The 13,157-nt window shown below is 33.2% G+C and overlaps 1 protein-coding gene and 3 non-coding genes across 4 annotated transcripts; 2 read left to right on the top strand and 2 right to left on the bottom strand.

Annotated features, from left to right (window-relative positions):
* Positions 1–730: 730 nt before the first annotated feature.
* On the bottom strand, positions 731–802 carry TRNAT-UGU (transfer RNA threonine (anticodon UGU)). Its single transcript has one exon. It is a non-coding gene; the product is annotated as a tRNA-Thr (tRNA).
* A 148-nt stretch (positions 803–950) lies between these two features.
* On the top strand, positions 951–1,023 carry TRNAA-UGC (transfer RNA alanine (anticodon UGC)). The gene has a single exon. It is a non-coding gene; the product is annotated as a tRNA-Ala (tRNA).
* A 208-nt stretch (positions 1,024–1,231) lies between these two features.
* TRNAG-GCC (transfer RNA glycine (anticodon GCC)) lies at positions 1,232–1,302 on the top strand. Its single transcript has one exon. It is a non-coding gene; the product is annotated as a tRNA-Gly (tRNA).
* A 4,690-nt stretch (positions 1,303–5,992) lies between these two features.
* LOC131041318 (glutathione S-transferase F10-like) lies at positions 5,993–7,497 on the bottom strand. Its single transcript, XM_057974357.2, has 3 exons — positions 7,068–7,497; positions 6,922–6,970; positions 5,993–6,626 (listed from the first exon to the last, which is right to left on the bottom strand). The coding sequence occupies exons 1-3, from the start codon at positions 7,212–7,214 to the stop codon at positions 6,187–6,189; spliced, it is 636 nt and encodes a 211-aa protein (XP_057830340.1). The 5' UTR covers positions 7,215–7,497; the 3' UTR covers positions 5,993–6,186.
* Between the last annotated feature and the right edge of the window lie 5,660 nt (positions 7,498–13,157).

Genomic DNA, 13,157 nt, shown 5'->3' with positions numbered 1-13,157 from the left:
TTGCTGTTACACTCCACATTCAGTGGGTCATCCACCTTTTGTGGAATATTATATTATTTCTCCTACCTACCCTTAGTATTTCTTACCTACCCTTGTTTCTCATTGAGCCACATGTCATATTTGTGTGCTCATACATCCATATGGCCTTGCCTATATAAGCAGGCCTCTATTCATTGTATTGGTTAATCTAGTTGATCATTTGTATATTGATGAGAATACAGTTTGTTCTTGTCATTCTATTGTCTCTTTTATGCTTTTCATTGTGCCCTTGATCTTGGCAAAATCCTATAGAGAGGAAAGAAAAACAATTGGTTAGAGGAAATAAGCATAATTTGTCAAAATGATAGGAAAAATGTTTTTTTACTGACTTCAAATCAAGATTAGATGGCTTAATATGCCCATGTTCAACCCTTCCAGATTTACAAGAAATTTTAGCAAATTTGATAGAAACCTTAATTTTTCAATAACTCGACTCCAAAAAAACAAAATAATCTATACTTTGTATATGCACTTGATCAAGCTTCTAGAAATATTAATATAATAAATAAATAAAAAAACAAACCAAGAAAACTAAAATTTGACTATTAATACAATAATATATATCTATTAACAAAATAATAGAATAAGCTCAGTAGTAAAAAGATACGCATATAAATAATGGTACAAGAACCTTGAGCAAAAACTATTAAATACACTATAATCGAGAATAGCTGCTAAACAAGCAAACTTTTGCCTCCACGCAGGATCGAACTGCGGACCTTCAGTTTACAAGACTGACGCTCTACCACTGAGCTATAAAGGCAACTGTTTGTAACCTGGCCCACTGGTTTCTTATTAGCTAGCTAATAACGATAAACTAGGTCTCATTAAACACTGCATACCGATGTCCACAACGCTGGGCTTCCTCCTTTATTTAATAATAACAGAAAGACAAAATTTCCTTACGGCTCGGGGATGTAGCTCACATGGTAGAGCGCTCGCTTTGCATGCGAGAAGTACGGGGTTCGATACCCCGCATCTCCATTTTCGATTCATTTTTCATATTTTTCTTTTATCTGTTCTTTGTAAGATTCTTTTCCTGTTGTTACATAGACACGGCCAATTTGTCTTTCTCAGTATGCTTCATATCCGCACCAGTGGTCTAGTGGTAGAATAGTACCCTGCCACGAAGATTCTTTTCCTGTTGTTACATAGATAAGGAGAATTTGTCTTTTTCAAATGTTTCATATTAGCACCAGTGGTCTAGTGGTAGAATAGTACCCTGCCACAGTACAGACCCGGGTTCGATTCCCGGCTGGTGCATTTGCATTTTGTGTTTTTCAAATATGCTGTACTGTTTTAATCTAATAAAACAACATATAAAACAACATGTAACCAAGCTTCACGTTGGTAGATCTGTTGCATTCCATAGTATTTTTTTTGCTTGCACTTTGAGTATTTTTTTTGGAGGAAATTTGTTCTTTTTTACGTTTTTTTTTCATATTATTGGATGGTGGTCAATTATAAAACATCTATCCAGCCTTTAGGATGCATCAAGATATAAAGACTGTTCATATAGGTATTATTAATATATTATAATTGATGTTTGGTGCATTCTAAGAGCTGAATAACTGTTCTCTCAATTACTACACCCCTCCTCTTTTATCCATTATTTGATACAAACCACCCTCCTTGCATTGGGACCTCTTTCAAAGATTCCTTCATTTATCCTTTACCAACATTCAACATCAGTGCAACCTTTTATGGTATATTATCATAATTCTTAAGATATTGCTAGCTCACAAACCATTTTTTCTTTATCTCCTTAAGCTAGCAACATCTTCAGAAGTTGCTTTTCATTATCCCATAGACATAGCTGCATATGCGGGGCACTAAAATATTCACATAAACAATATAACAAATCAATTATATAATAAATAAGATTCATATATTTGATGTTCATATGTTATCACAATTTCTAAGACATTGTTAGCACACAAACCATTTTCTCACATTTGTCCCCTTAAGCTAGCACCATTTTCTCACATTTGTCCCCTTAAGCTAGCAACATCTCTAGAAATTGCTTATTATTACCCATAGACATGACTGCTTATGAATGGCACTAAAATATGCACATAAACAATATAAAAAATTAATTATATATTAAATAAGATTCATATCCATATAGTTGAATTGAACATCAATACACCATATGATGTGTCATGTGGGTGCTGCCAAATATTTAATATATAAAACTTTTAATACATTATTTTGTTTTGTTTTGGAAGGTGTTTGAGTGATCCAATAAATTGTTTGAAGTTTGAATAACAGCCATAATAACAACAACAAACAACCCAAAAAAAAAAAAAAAGAAAAGAAGAAAAAAGACCAATAATTCTAATTGTTGCCTCAGCTATTCAATGCCTGGCTTCAGAGCCAGAACTTTCTTCCATACAGGTCTTGAGGAAATATCCTCTCACCATGCATTCACATGTTTCCTATTCCTAATCAGATATCCCTTATCAGTGGCATTCACTATATACTCAAGAGATGGAAGTTGAGACAGGTCAGCAAGGCTGTAAAAGTCCCCTACCAAGTACTTGCTCTTTGACAGCCTCTCTTCACATACATCTAACACTTCCACCAACTTTTGGGTACTGCTCTCAATCAAGGCCTTGTTCTGAGGCACATTAATCCTTGGGGCCAAGAGCAGCTGATAAACTATGCATAAGCATGAGGACCAAAGTTCTGTCCTTCAACTTCAAGCCATTGTTCAATCAATGCTCTCTCCTCCAAAGTCCTGCACAGCAGACAAGTCTCCTGTCCTGCATATTTCTGTGCATTGTACCTTATGATAGCCCTTGGCTCTGCACATATCCAATTCATAGAAACTCAGATCTGCACTACCCAAATCAGATCTATATGTCTAGAGTGATTATATCAATGGTAGATGCAATAACCATTAAATTTTGAGCACATACAATTAATTTATGTATCACAGGAAAGTAATTAGGTAAGCTACCCACATGAGTTTAAAATACAAACATTAATCATATCACATGGAAAAGGATAATCTACGTTGGCCAAATCAGGATATGCATTACCCATAAACATATATACAGTTAACATGATTACCAAATAGGGTGAGACTTCCATCCTGGACTACTCTGCATCACAGATTATACAAATACAAATTACTAAACCGATAACTGTATAAATGGGCTATTTTAAAACCAACTACCCAAGAAAACTATATTATAAGGAAGGTCCCCCTACATGTAAGGCCAGGAACTCTGTTTTTTTCCCATATTTATTCCATGGTGTGTATTTTCTCATCCATCATGTATGGATTTCCTCTGAAATTGCCACAATTTGCAAAACACATGGAAAGGAAGCATAGGCATATGTCACACCGAGCTTCATCAATATAGGCGTCAATTTACAACTTGGCTAAATATACTTATTCATCAATATTTAATGTTCTTTTATAACTAGAATACCTTGCATTGAATTGGGTGTCAGTCCATTCAACCCAAGTTTACCCATCATCTCCTAAATTATTTAGGCCACAATTATCAGTAATAATTTTGCAACATTTGCCTTCTATATAGAAATAGTCTAGAAAAGTTTTTTTTTTCTGAATAGTTTCATCATCATTCTTTGTTGGTTTCAATGGACCTTTTTCATCATTATAGACATTCCATCTCTAAATCTTCCATGTGTTTAATTAGTGCAATTATTTACCTTTTTGCTTGTGTAATATGAAAACTAATTTCAATCCTTATATTTCCATCATCCTATGCTTATTTGATTGATTTCACCCATTTGAAATTCTATCTCTTCCCCTTGCTTGCTTTATTATGTTCTCTTTGATAAAATTTTCTCAATATTCAAATAAAATGATAAGCCTCTTCTATAATGTGTAATCTTACAATAGTCATTTCATCTTGAACATTTATTCTCAACCCACTAATTTATCTTTCCACTTTTTCTTGATCTACCCTATAATGACCTCGCTAATTATGATTTTAGTTTGAGTTTTCATCCAACATAAGGTTGGAAACACTTAAAAGGTCTATGAACTATAGCTCCAATTTCATGATAGAGCTTTGATAGACACCTAGAAGGTTGCAAAAAGATCTTGAGAAATATGTTCAATACTATCAACCTTGAGCTAGTATCCAAGAAGAACTACATATTTGCTTGACACATACTCAAATATTGACTAGGAAATCTCTATAGATGATTGAAAAATTTATGTACTATTATCTGTTTAACAAGGCTCATAATTAATACTTTGTGTAAGTAGTACATAGATGAAAGATTGCCATGTTTTTCTCAAAAAAGTTGTATATAAAGTGATACGAGTTTGTAGAATCTTTTGTAATAGAGAGATCCCTCTAGATCATTGATAACTATGTATTATGGTAGTCAAACTATTTTATGGCTGATATTCACAAATTCCTTACCTCATAAAATTTGTATGGCATACAAATTAGAATCCATGTGATTAATAATATGGGAGAGGATCTAATAGTTGAATATGTTATAATAGTAATGATAATAATTGTTTGTTCAATGTTCAATATTTTTAATGATATAGCACTAGTAAGTGTGACCCTAAAATTGTGTGACCCAAAAATGACTTAATGCAACGTAACTATTGATCTACACTTTTGGGGGGTTCTTTTAAGACACCTTAACAGAAAGGATGCTGTTGTGGCATCAAATTTGATCATGTGGACCTAAAACCTTAATTATAACAAGGGATTTGCCAAGAAACTACCATTAAAAAACTATTGTGATTTAAAATCTGCTTGAGAGCTTCTGGATTTGATTATGTTTTTCCTCTTCACATCATTTTCTATTTTCTAGCTCAATATCATGGAGTATGACCCGAAATGTTGATTCAAAAAGGAAAAACACAGTTGAATCTAGAAGCTCTCAACATGAACTGTGGAAACTTAATGTCTCCCATTGATTCAAAATTGTGATGTACAATTTAAGGCATAAAAATATGGTGCTCAACTACTAGATTCTCTCTATACACAAATTCAATATTTTAGAATAACTTGTTAAAATAGTCTAAATTTATAAACACATTTACCAAATTATCCATAAAACTTAATACATATATCTCATCCCATACACTTTTTTTTGACAACGAGAATATCATTAGATACTCCTAATCTAACAACTTGAACCCCAATTATTAGTAGTTAGTTGCCTAAAGTATCAAATTACTGGTTAAATTAGCCAACCCTACTACATCAATAAGTAATTCTCTTGTGGCTTCTATGATGTTCTTGTCAACCATTACACTTGCAAATTGGCAAAATGTTGTTTTTGGATTTTCTCGCTACATTGTCTGTTGCCTTAACAAATATTACAATAGAAAACATAAAAAATTTAAAAAATCGATAATAAAATCATGATTTTCATTTTTGTGTCGCCTCCATATTCCTTGAGCTTCCTTTAGTTTGATGGTAAGCCTGATTATAAAAATGCTCTGGGCTCAACTCTCCTACACCTTCTGTTTGAGGACCCAAACAAAGAAATTTGCCCACATAGAAATCAAAATTCAACATCATCCTCATAGTGGCTGGCTCCTGCTAGAAGCAAAAGCAGAAAAATATATAAATTAACAGTTGCAAGAGAATAACGAATATTTAAAGATGAATACGACCACAAGACATGTGAGGAAAGGGAAACAACTGTTCAGAGGAAACAAGCATAATTTGTCGAAGTGGTAGGAAAAAATGTTTTTATCTTGATTAATTTTATTTTTAAGGAAATTAATTAACATGTACATAAATTTAATATTATGATAATTTATAATTAATATATTGTAATTTGTTCATTATTGTTTTGTTGGATTTTATTATCTTATGTTCAGATATTACTGTCTCAAAAACTGAAAAACATGTTATAACACAAATTCCATATTGCCCTAATAAAAAACATATCATAGATTTGTGTAAAAAGATACTACTATATCAAAAATTGAAAAATATGCTATAACCCAGATTTTATATTACCTTAATCAAAAACATGTCATGGATTTATGTGAAAAGATACTACAGTATGTTACAACACAATCTTTGAAACACAAGAGGTGACGTTTCACCATCTACAAAACAGATGAGGGTGTTGTTATTTTACAAAGCACAGTAAAATTTTGAAACCTTGGTCACATGATCCATGGTTTCACATAGCCAAAACCTTCTTCCATGCAGGTCTGGACGAAATATCCTCCCACCATCCATTCACATGTTTCCTGTTCCTAATTAGATATCCCTTATCAGTAGCATTCGCTATATACTCAGTAAATGGAAGATGAGACAGGTCAGCAAGGCTGTAAAAGTCTCCTGCCAAGTACTTGCTCTTTGAAAGCCTCTCTTCATACACATCCAACACTTCTCCCAACTTTTGGGCACTGCTCTCAATCAAGGCCTTGTCCTGAGGCACATTAATCCTTGGGGCTAAGATCAGCTGATAAACTAACGCATAGGCATGAGGACCAAAGTTCTGTCCTTCAACTTCAAGCCATTGTTCAATCAATGCTCTCTCCTCCAAAGTCTTGCCCAGCAGACAAGTCCCCTGACCTGCATATTTCTCTGCATAGTACCTTATGATAGCCCTTGACTCTGCACATACCCAATTCATATAAACTCAGATCTGCACTACCCAAATCGGATCTATATGTATACAGTGATTATGTCAATGGTAGATGCAATAACCAGTAACTTTTGAATACATACAATAAATGTATCACAGAAAAGTAATTATGTAAGCTACCCACATGAGTTTGGAATACAAACATTAAACTTATCACATGGAAGACGATAATCAATCCATATAAAATGAATATATCAAATTGAAAAGAATAGTCTAGACTACCCATCTAATACTTAAAAACTTATAGACAATTAACATGATTACCAAACAACGTGAGACTTGCATCCTGGACTACCGGAACTTTTCCAAATGGCTGCATCATACAAATACAAGTTACTAACAACATAACCCCATAAATGGGCTATCCTAAAACCAACAGAAAAACTTTATGTTATAGGAAGGTCCCTTACTTGTAAGGCCAGGAACTCTGGTTTTTTCTGCTCCCCTTTTAATATGTCAACATGCACAATTTCAAACTCAATATCTTTCTCTATCAGGCATGCAAGCACCCTTCTGCTGCAGGAAGCATAGGCAGGCCCAAGCAGCTTGACAACCATTTTGCTTTTCCTCTTCAATGCAAAGAAAACTAACCTTTTTCCTATCAGAAGCTCCAAGAGCTGCTATGCATTTGAGGGAGTTGTGATGGTAGAGGCATTTATAGAAGAGGGGAGCTAACAAAAGAATTGGGTTCTGTAATTTGGTTTTGTTGGTGTGGATATGAATAAAAGAAAACAGGTTTGTTCATATATTTCTATTATAATATGGTCCAACATCTTTAGAGAATTCAACTTTCTTCCTACTGAATTTTAAAATTGAGCCCACTAATCTGGTTTCTTGTTGGTATGGATATGAACAAAAGAAACCAGATTAGTTTATATATTTTCATAACTTTTCTTATATGGTGAGGGCCATGTCTTCAAAGAATTCAATATATTTCTATCTAGTTCTATAAAGTTGGTATAAAATGTCTTGGAAGGCAGATGATATGATCGGTAAATGTATGTATTTAAATATTATTTGGTTCTTTTAGTGGGTGCAAGTTCTTGTAGGGTGGGGCAACATGTTTATTTTGATTGGATTAAAGTCATTTTGGTCCCTTTCTGTAAATGCTACATTATGATTGAAATCTAGAAAACAGATTTTATGCTGCTAGAAAAATAGCACTAAATAGCACTACCTTGACCTTGGCAAGAAGCTCATGGCTTGCATTTGAGTGCTTTAAATAGATTGGCATTGTTCTTGCTTATTTTGTAGAGGAAAAATTGTATAGAAATTTGCATATTAAAATCAATAAGAGTAGGCCCAAAGTCAGTTTATTTTGTCAACATAGTATTATAGTTATCTATAAATTAAAAATTTTCCATTTGTGAATGATCATGATAATATTGTAAAATATTTCTTTTAAGAACCAGATAAATTGAAGAAACCTATGTCTTGAATCAAGTATGTTATATTGATTAATATTTCATCTCAATTGAAGAAAAGGCACAAGCGATACTCAAACTTTAGTTTTAGTCAATAGGTCTGCTTGGTAGAACACTAAAAGATTGTAAATGTATCAAACATCATATCATATTTTGTAGGTTTGGTACTCCAAAAATGAGTATGAATGGCTTCTACATTAGTTGTAGAAGTGCAAATAAATTTAACCCATGATGAAAAGGAATAATTTGCTTCTAATTCATATCATTGATTCTTTCATTTCTTTTATGTGATGCCTGGGCATTTACTGCTCACTCCTAAGCCTAGTAATGGGTTTCACTAGAGTATTACATATATAACCTCCCTAGAAATTATTGAATATGGGTATTTAAAGAGGAGTATAGCTTTGGGCTATTTCTTTTTTACCTTTGAGTCTTAATTGTCAAATTTTCCTTTAAATGGCTATATATTGGACCTTTTTTGGTTCGTTTTTGGCAAACAAGGTATTGTCTCAAAGTTGTTTTTTGTACTCCTCAATGGTGCTAATATTTTAACGATTTTTTGTTGTTGATTCATTTTGTGACCCATTGAAGTCAAAGGTGTGTTTTGAGTTGCCAAGCTCATATCTTTTAACGTATTTCTCCATTTCTTGTGATTCTTGCCATGTTCAAAAGGTCTTTCCAAGCACTTTCATTCTACCCATTCATATTTTCCAAATTTTGTCTTAACTAAATTAATTCAAGATTTTGTGTTTTGACACCCTGGTTAGATGTTTGGTTGTTTTGGCACTTGGGAATGTTTTGTTTGTATGTGATGGCTTCTTTTGGGCTGCATCATATGTATATACAGTTTTTTTGTCCTTACTATTTCCTTATCTTCTACTGAAGCTAAGTAAAAAATATTATGCAATACTACTTGCCAAGTTGCTTGGCTAAGGTGTACTATTGAAAATATGGTATAAAAGAAAGAAGAACCAATTTTGATCAAGTGTGACAATCAAAGTTCAATCGAATTGGCAAACAATCTAGTTTATTACACAAGATCAAAACACATTGAAATCAACATCATTTTGTATGAGAAAATATTCAATCACAAGAGATAGAGCCACAATATTATATCACAAATGACAACATGGTTAAAGCATTCACTAAGCAATTAGGCAAGATAAAGTTTGTTTTGTATAGAGATATACAAGGAGTCCATTAAAATTTAGTCATTTCTTAAGGGCGAGTGTTAAAATAAGTCACAACAAAATGAAACTTATGTTGTATTTGTGTTATTAGTTATTGATTAGGGGTTAATAAGGAATTATAGCAATATCTAGATAAGTCTATATTTCTTTTCAATAATCTCTAGTTTGCTATCAAACTCTTGAGCAGAATTATATGATGACTGTTGAATTTTTTGTATCTATTATGCATTCTTTATTTATGAATAGAGCATGTGTGTGAGCTCACTATTTTGTTCATTGTTCTTCAATTTTTTTTTGTTTCCTACATATGCATGCCATTAGATTTCAATAATAATTTATGACCAAGAGATTGTAGTGGCATTTAGAAAAATAAGGCCAAAATGACTTAAATCCAATCAAAACGAACATGTTGCCCTACCTTACAAGAACTTACACCCACAAAAGGAAAGAAATAACATTTGAGTATAACTTGGGAATAGAGAATGAGGTGGGTGTGGGGGAAGGCTCTACAAGAGCAACCCCTTCCCCTCCCTCTTCTAATTAGGCTAAGGAGCATAAAGTCAATCACCCTCCCTTCCCTAGAGACCTACAAAAAGACTCCCCTTTTCTTGGGGGTGATCTCAAGAGTCCTTCAAACCTTTTGGGCATTGCCAGAGATGCTACAACTGACCAATTTTAAATTTCAAAATGGCTATTCTTGGAAATGAGTAAGGTAAATGTCAATAGTTGGTCCCTAAAAAGTAAAATGGTTGCATTGGAGCAGGGTGGTGGTTGGTCTAGTTCAAGTGCTAGAGATGATGATCTAATTATAGATGAAGAAAAGACAAGAATGCTTTCCATTCTTGAGAATGTTTCTAAAGACATGGCTTATTTTGAAATTGGATTATGAATTTAAGTTGAAGATTTTAAAAGAAAAAATGAAGAGAATTAATGACAACCTCACAAACTTGGTAAATATGAGCTACATAATGGAGTTTTCAAAATTAACACTGATGTCTCATCTCAGGGGAATCCAGGTCATCCTAGTATTGGTGGGATTGGTTGTGATAGTTTTGGAGACATTCAGTTTATTTTTTCTGCTTATAAAGGCCTTCAAATGAATGAGCTTATGGAGGCTCTCGCCATCTTGTGCGTTGTTAAGTGTAGCCATGTTCTTGGCTAGAGAAGGATCAATTGTGAATTTGATTCTCAGGTCGTAGTGACTTTTCTTACTAGACAACAGTTTGATGGTGTTGGTTGGCACTTACAACTAGTTATTAGATAGATTCTTCGGCTATGTAAATCTTTCGATTATATTATTTTTCAGGCACATTCCTAGGGAGTGGAATGGGGTTGTTGATTGTTTGGCTAAATGGGCTTTGATCATATGTATGCTTGGAATATTGTGATAAGGGGCAATTGCCTCCTAAAATGGTTACTATATTAGATCATTTAGTGGACAATGACCATTCTCTTTAAGCTCTTTAAGGTCCTTGGGGAGCGACCTGTCCTTCTCTGTATCTTTCTTGTTCTTGAATAAATTTTTATCCCTCTTTAGTTAAAAATATGAGATACATAACTATTGATAGTAGTGTAGAAGGGATTAAAATACTTGTGAATCAGTGGCACAATATGCAAGTTTTGAAATTAGGGGATAACATTGTTATTGATCTTGATTTGGTAGTGAAGGGTAAATAGCTAAATGATGGCAGTGGTCCATCAACACAGACCTATGTGCATCTAAAAAAGAACAAGGATTAGGATAAGAAAAAAATACAAGATCTAAGGAACCTATCTCAAAATCTAGACCAAATGGAAGTTGAAGTCACAAAATTCTTGAAGAACTTGTGTTAGTTATCTATTTGATTTCTATCTTTGTCCTACTGTGTTAGGGGTCTCTCTCTTTTTTTTGTTTTTTTGCTGATATTGATCTTTGGGTTGGCTATTTATTATCTAATGGTGGCTCTTTGTATTTAGGATTTTGGGGTCCCTTCAAAACCTATTTTTTCCTTAATAAAAAAATATAAGTTTAGGCATTGTTTCTTGTGGAAACAAGATGCAACCAACAATTTCCTTATTATATACTGAAACTAAGTGAAAAATAGTATGCAATACTACTTATGAAGTTATTTGGCTAAGGTGTATTCTTGAAAATATGGTACATGTTGATGGTTTATTTGTACTTGACTATTGCATTTGCATACAAACCTACACCAACAATGGGTAATCTCACAAGTGTGGGATCAGAATTTGTGGGATAACCTCTCAAGTTTTAGAAGTCGGCTCTTCGTTAGATCTTTAATAAATTTTAGTTTTTAGATTTGAGAAAAGGGAAAGAAAACATAAAGAAATAAAATCTAACCAAAAGAAGTGATACACCCACATAGAGACCTCTTATTTAGATATACTTGATTATACACAATATTTTAAGACCATGAAATAGAGTTAACATAGTTATAATAATGAAAAGTTAAAAAACATTGTCATTAAATTGTATAAGGTTCGATAATATCATATCTACAAATGTAGGCTACACATATCAACTAATAGAATAAAGAATGATTTAAAAAGAGAGGATATCATGACTATCTTCTCCTAGTCAATATATTACAATGAAAATGGGAGAGACAATATTGCACAGTCCATCCATCTTCAACTAATTTTGGAAAAATAAGACATAAAGGATTCCTACTTCCTTCTCTTCACTACTGAACCTCCCTTTTAAATAGAAAAATCCCCTTCCAAAATCCTCTAGGAAAAGGAATGATTCCCCCAAAATATATGAATTCCCCCTATTTGCATGATATACAACTTTTCCATTTCCATTATGTGCTTTGGTATACAAAAAAATCATCTATTTAGTATTTGTGGGCCCCATCTTCTTCCTCAATTCCTTTTTCATTACCTCACATTTCCACTTCCCATGAGAAGGAATAACAAACATTTGAAGAGAAACATTCCTCTCCTTATCCAATGGTTGTCAATTTCTTTTAAAAAGATGCATACCTATTCATCATGCCACTTATTCTTGATGAGAATTTATTATTATTTGGCACCTTTATAAAATGAGAAGCCTCATAAAAAAATAATTAAAATGAGTTCAAATGAAATGTACTAGATTTCTTGGTGACTCACAGGGGAAATGTGCCTACACATGTCAAATCCTAGAATCTTTGATTCACAAACCAGAGTCTCAACCATTGGGTAACAGAGTTAGGAACTTGTTATACTTAATCTTCTAACCACAAATGCCTCTGCCATTATTTTCATTGAGGCCTCTGCAACTTATTGAATGTAAAATAGATAGACATAAAATATGCCCATTCACTAGAGTGGCAAAATAGCTTCCCTTCTTACTAATGGTGCTCCATATGATTAACTTTGAAGGGATGAAAAACTAGATAAATTGTATAAATAAATATAATAGAAAATTATACCTCTTTGCCTCTCTACATTTTGGAATCTCCTCTTCCACTTTCTACTACCATTCATAGTAACCTACAAAATTTTCATTATTTGGTTGAGTGTGAGAGGATGGTATAAAAAATTGAAACTTATGCTCTAATTTTCTTTTGGAGATGATTGGTACCTTGAAATCAAAATTGACTTCATTTGCAGGGGCCTCTTCATGGTTTTGATCTACAAGAGAACCAAACTTTGGTTCGAAGACAATAGAGCTACCCATAATTTCCTTGAACTTGATTGGAATTCCATTCTAGAGCATGAATTAATGGAGAGAAAATGTTGTTGTCATCGTACTCTTTGCTGCTACAAATAAATTATGAAATGTCATTACATGGAAGATCTGGGTTTATTTGGGGATCTAAATCAAGGAGGCAATATCCATCCTTGATAATGGAGAATATATCTAGCCTCTCCTTCAAATTTTCATTCTCATGATCCGTCC

This window comes from Cryptomeria japonica, chromosome 11 (genome assembly GCF_030272615.1).
Source record: "Cryptomeria japonica chromosome 11, Sugi_1.0, whole genome shotgun sequence".
NCBI lineage: Eukaryota > Viridiplantae > Streptophyta > Pinopsida > Cupressales > Cupressaceae > Cryptomeria > Cryptomeria japonica.
The sequence above is the reverse complement of the archived record's forward strand: the minus strand, read 5'-3'. Positions and strand labels throughout refer to the sequence as shown.

Excerpts from the sequence above, each read along its gene's own strand:
- LOC131041318 (XM_057974357.2), bottom strand. The coding sequence starts at position 7,214 with ATGGTTGTCAAGCTGCTTGGGCCTGCCTATGCTTCCTGCAGCAGAAGG. Across the intron at positions 6,971-7,067 it reads CAGAGTTCCTGGCCTTACAA|CCATTTGGAAAAGTTCCGGT; the intron begins GTAAGGGACCTT and ends TGTATGATGCAG. Across the intron at positions 6,627-6,921 it reads TGCAAGTCTCACGTTGTTTG|AGTCAAGGGCTATCATAAGG; the intron begins GTAATCATGTTA and ends GGGTATGTGCAG.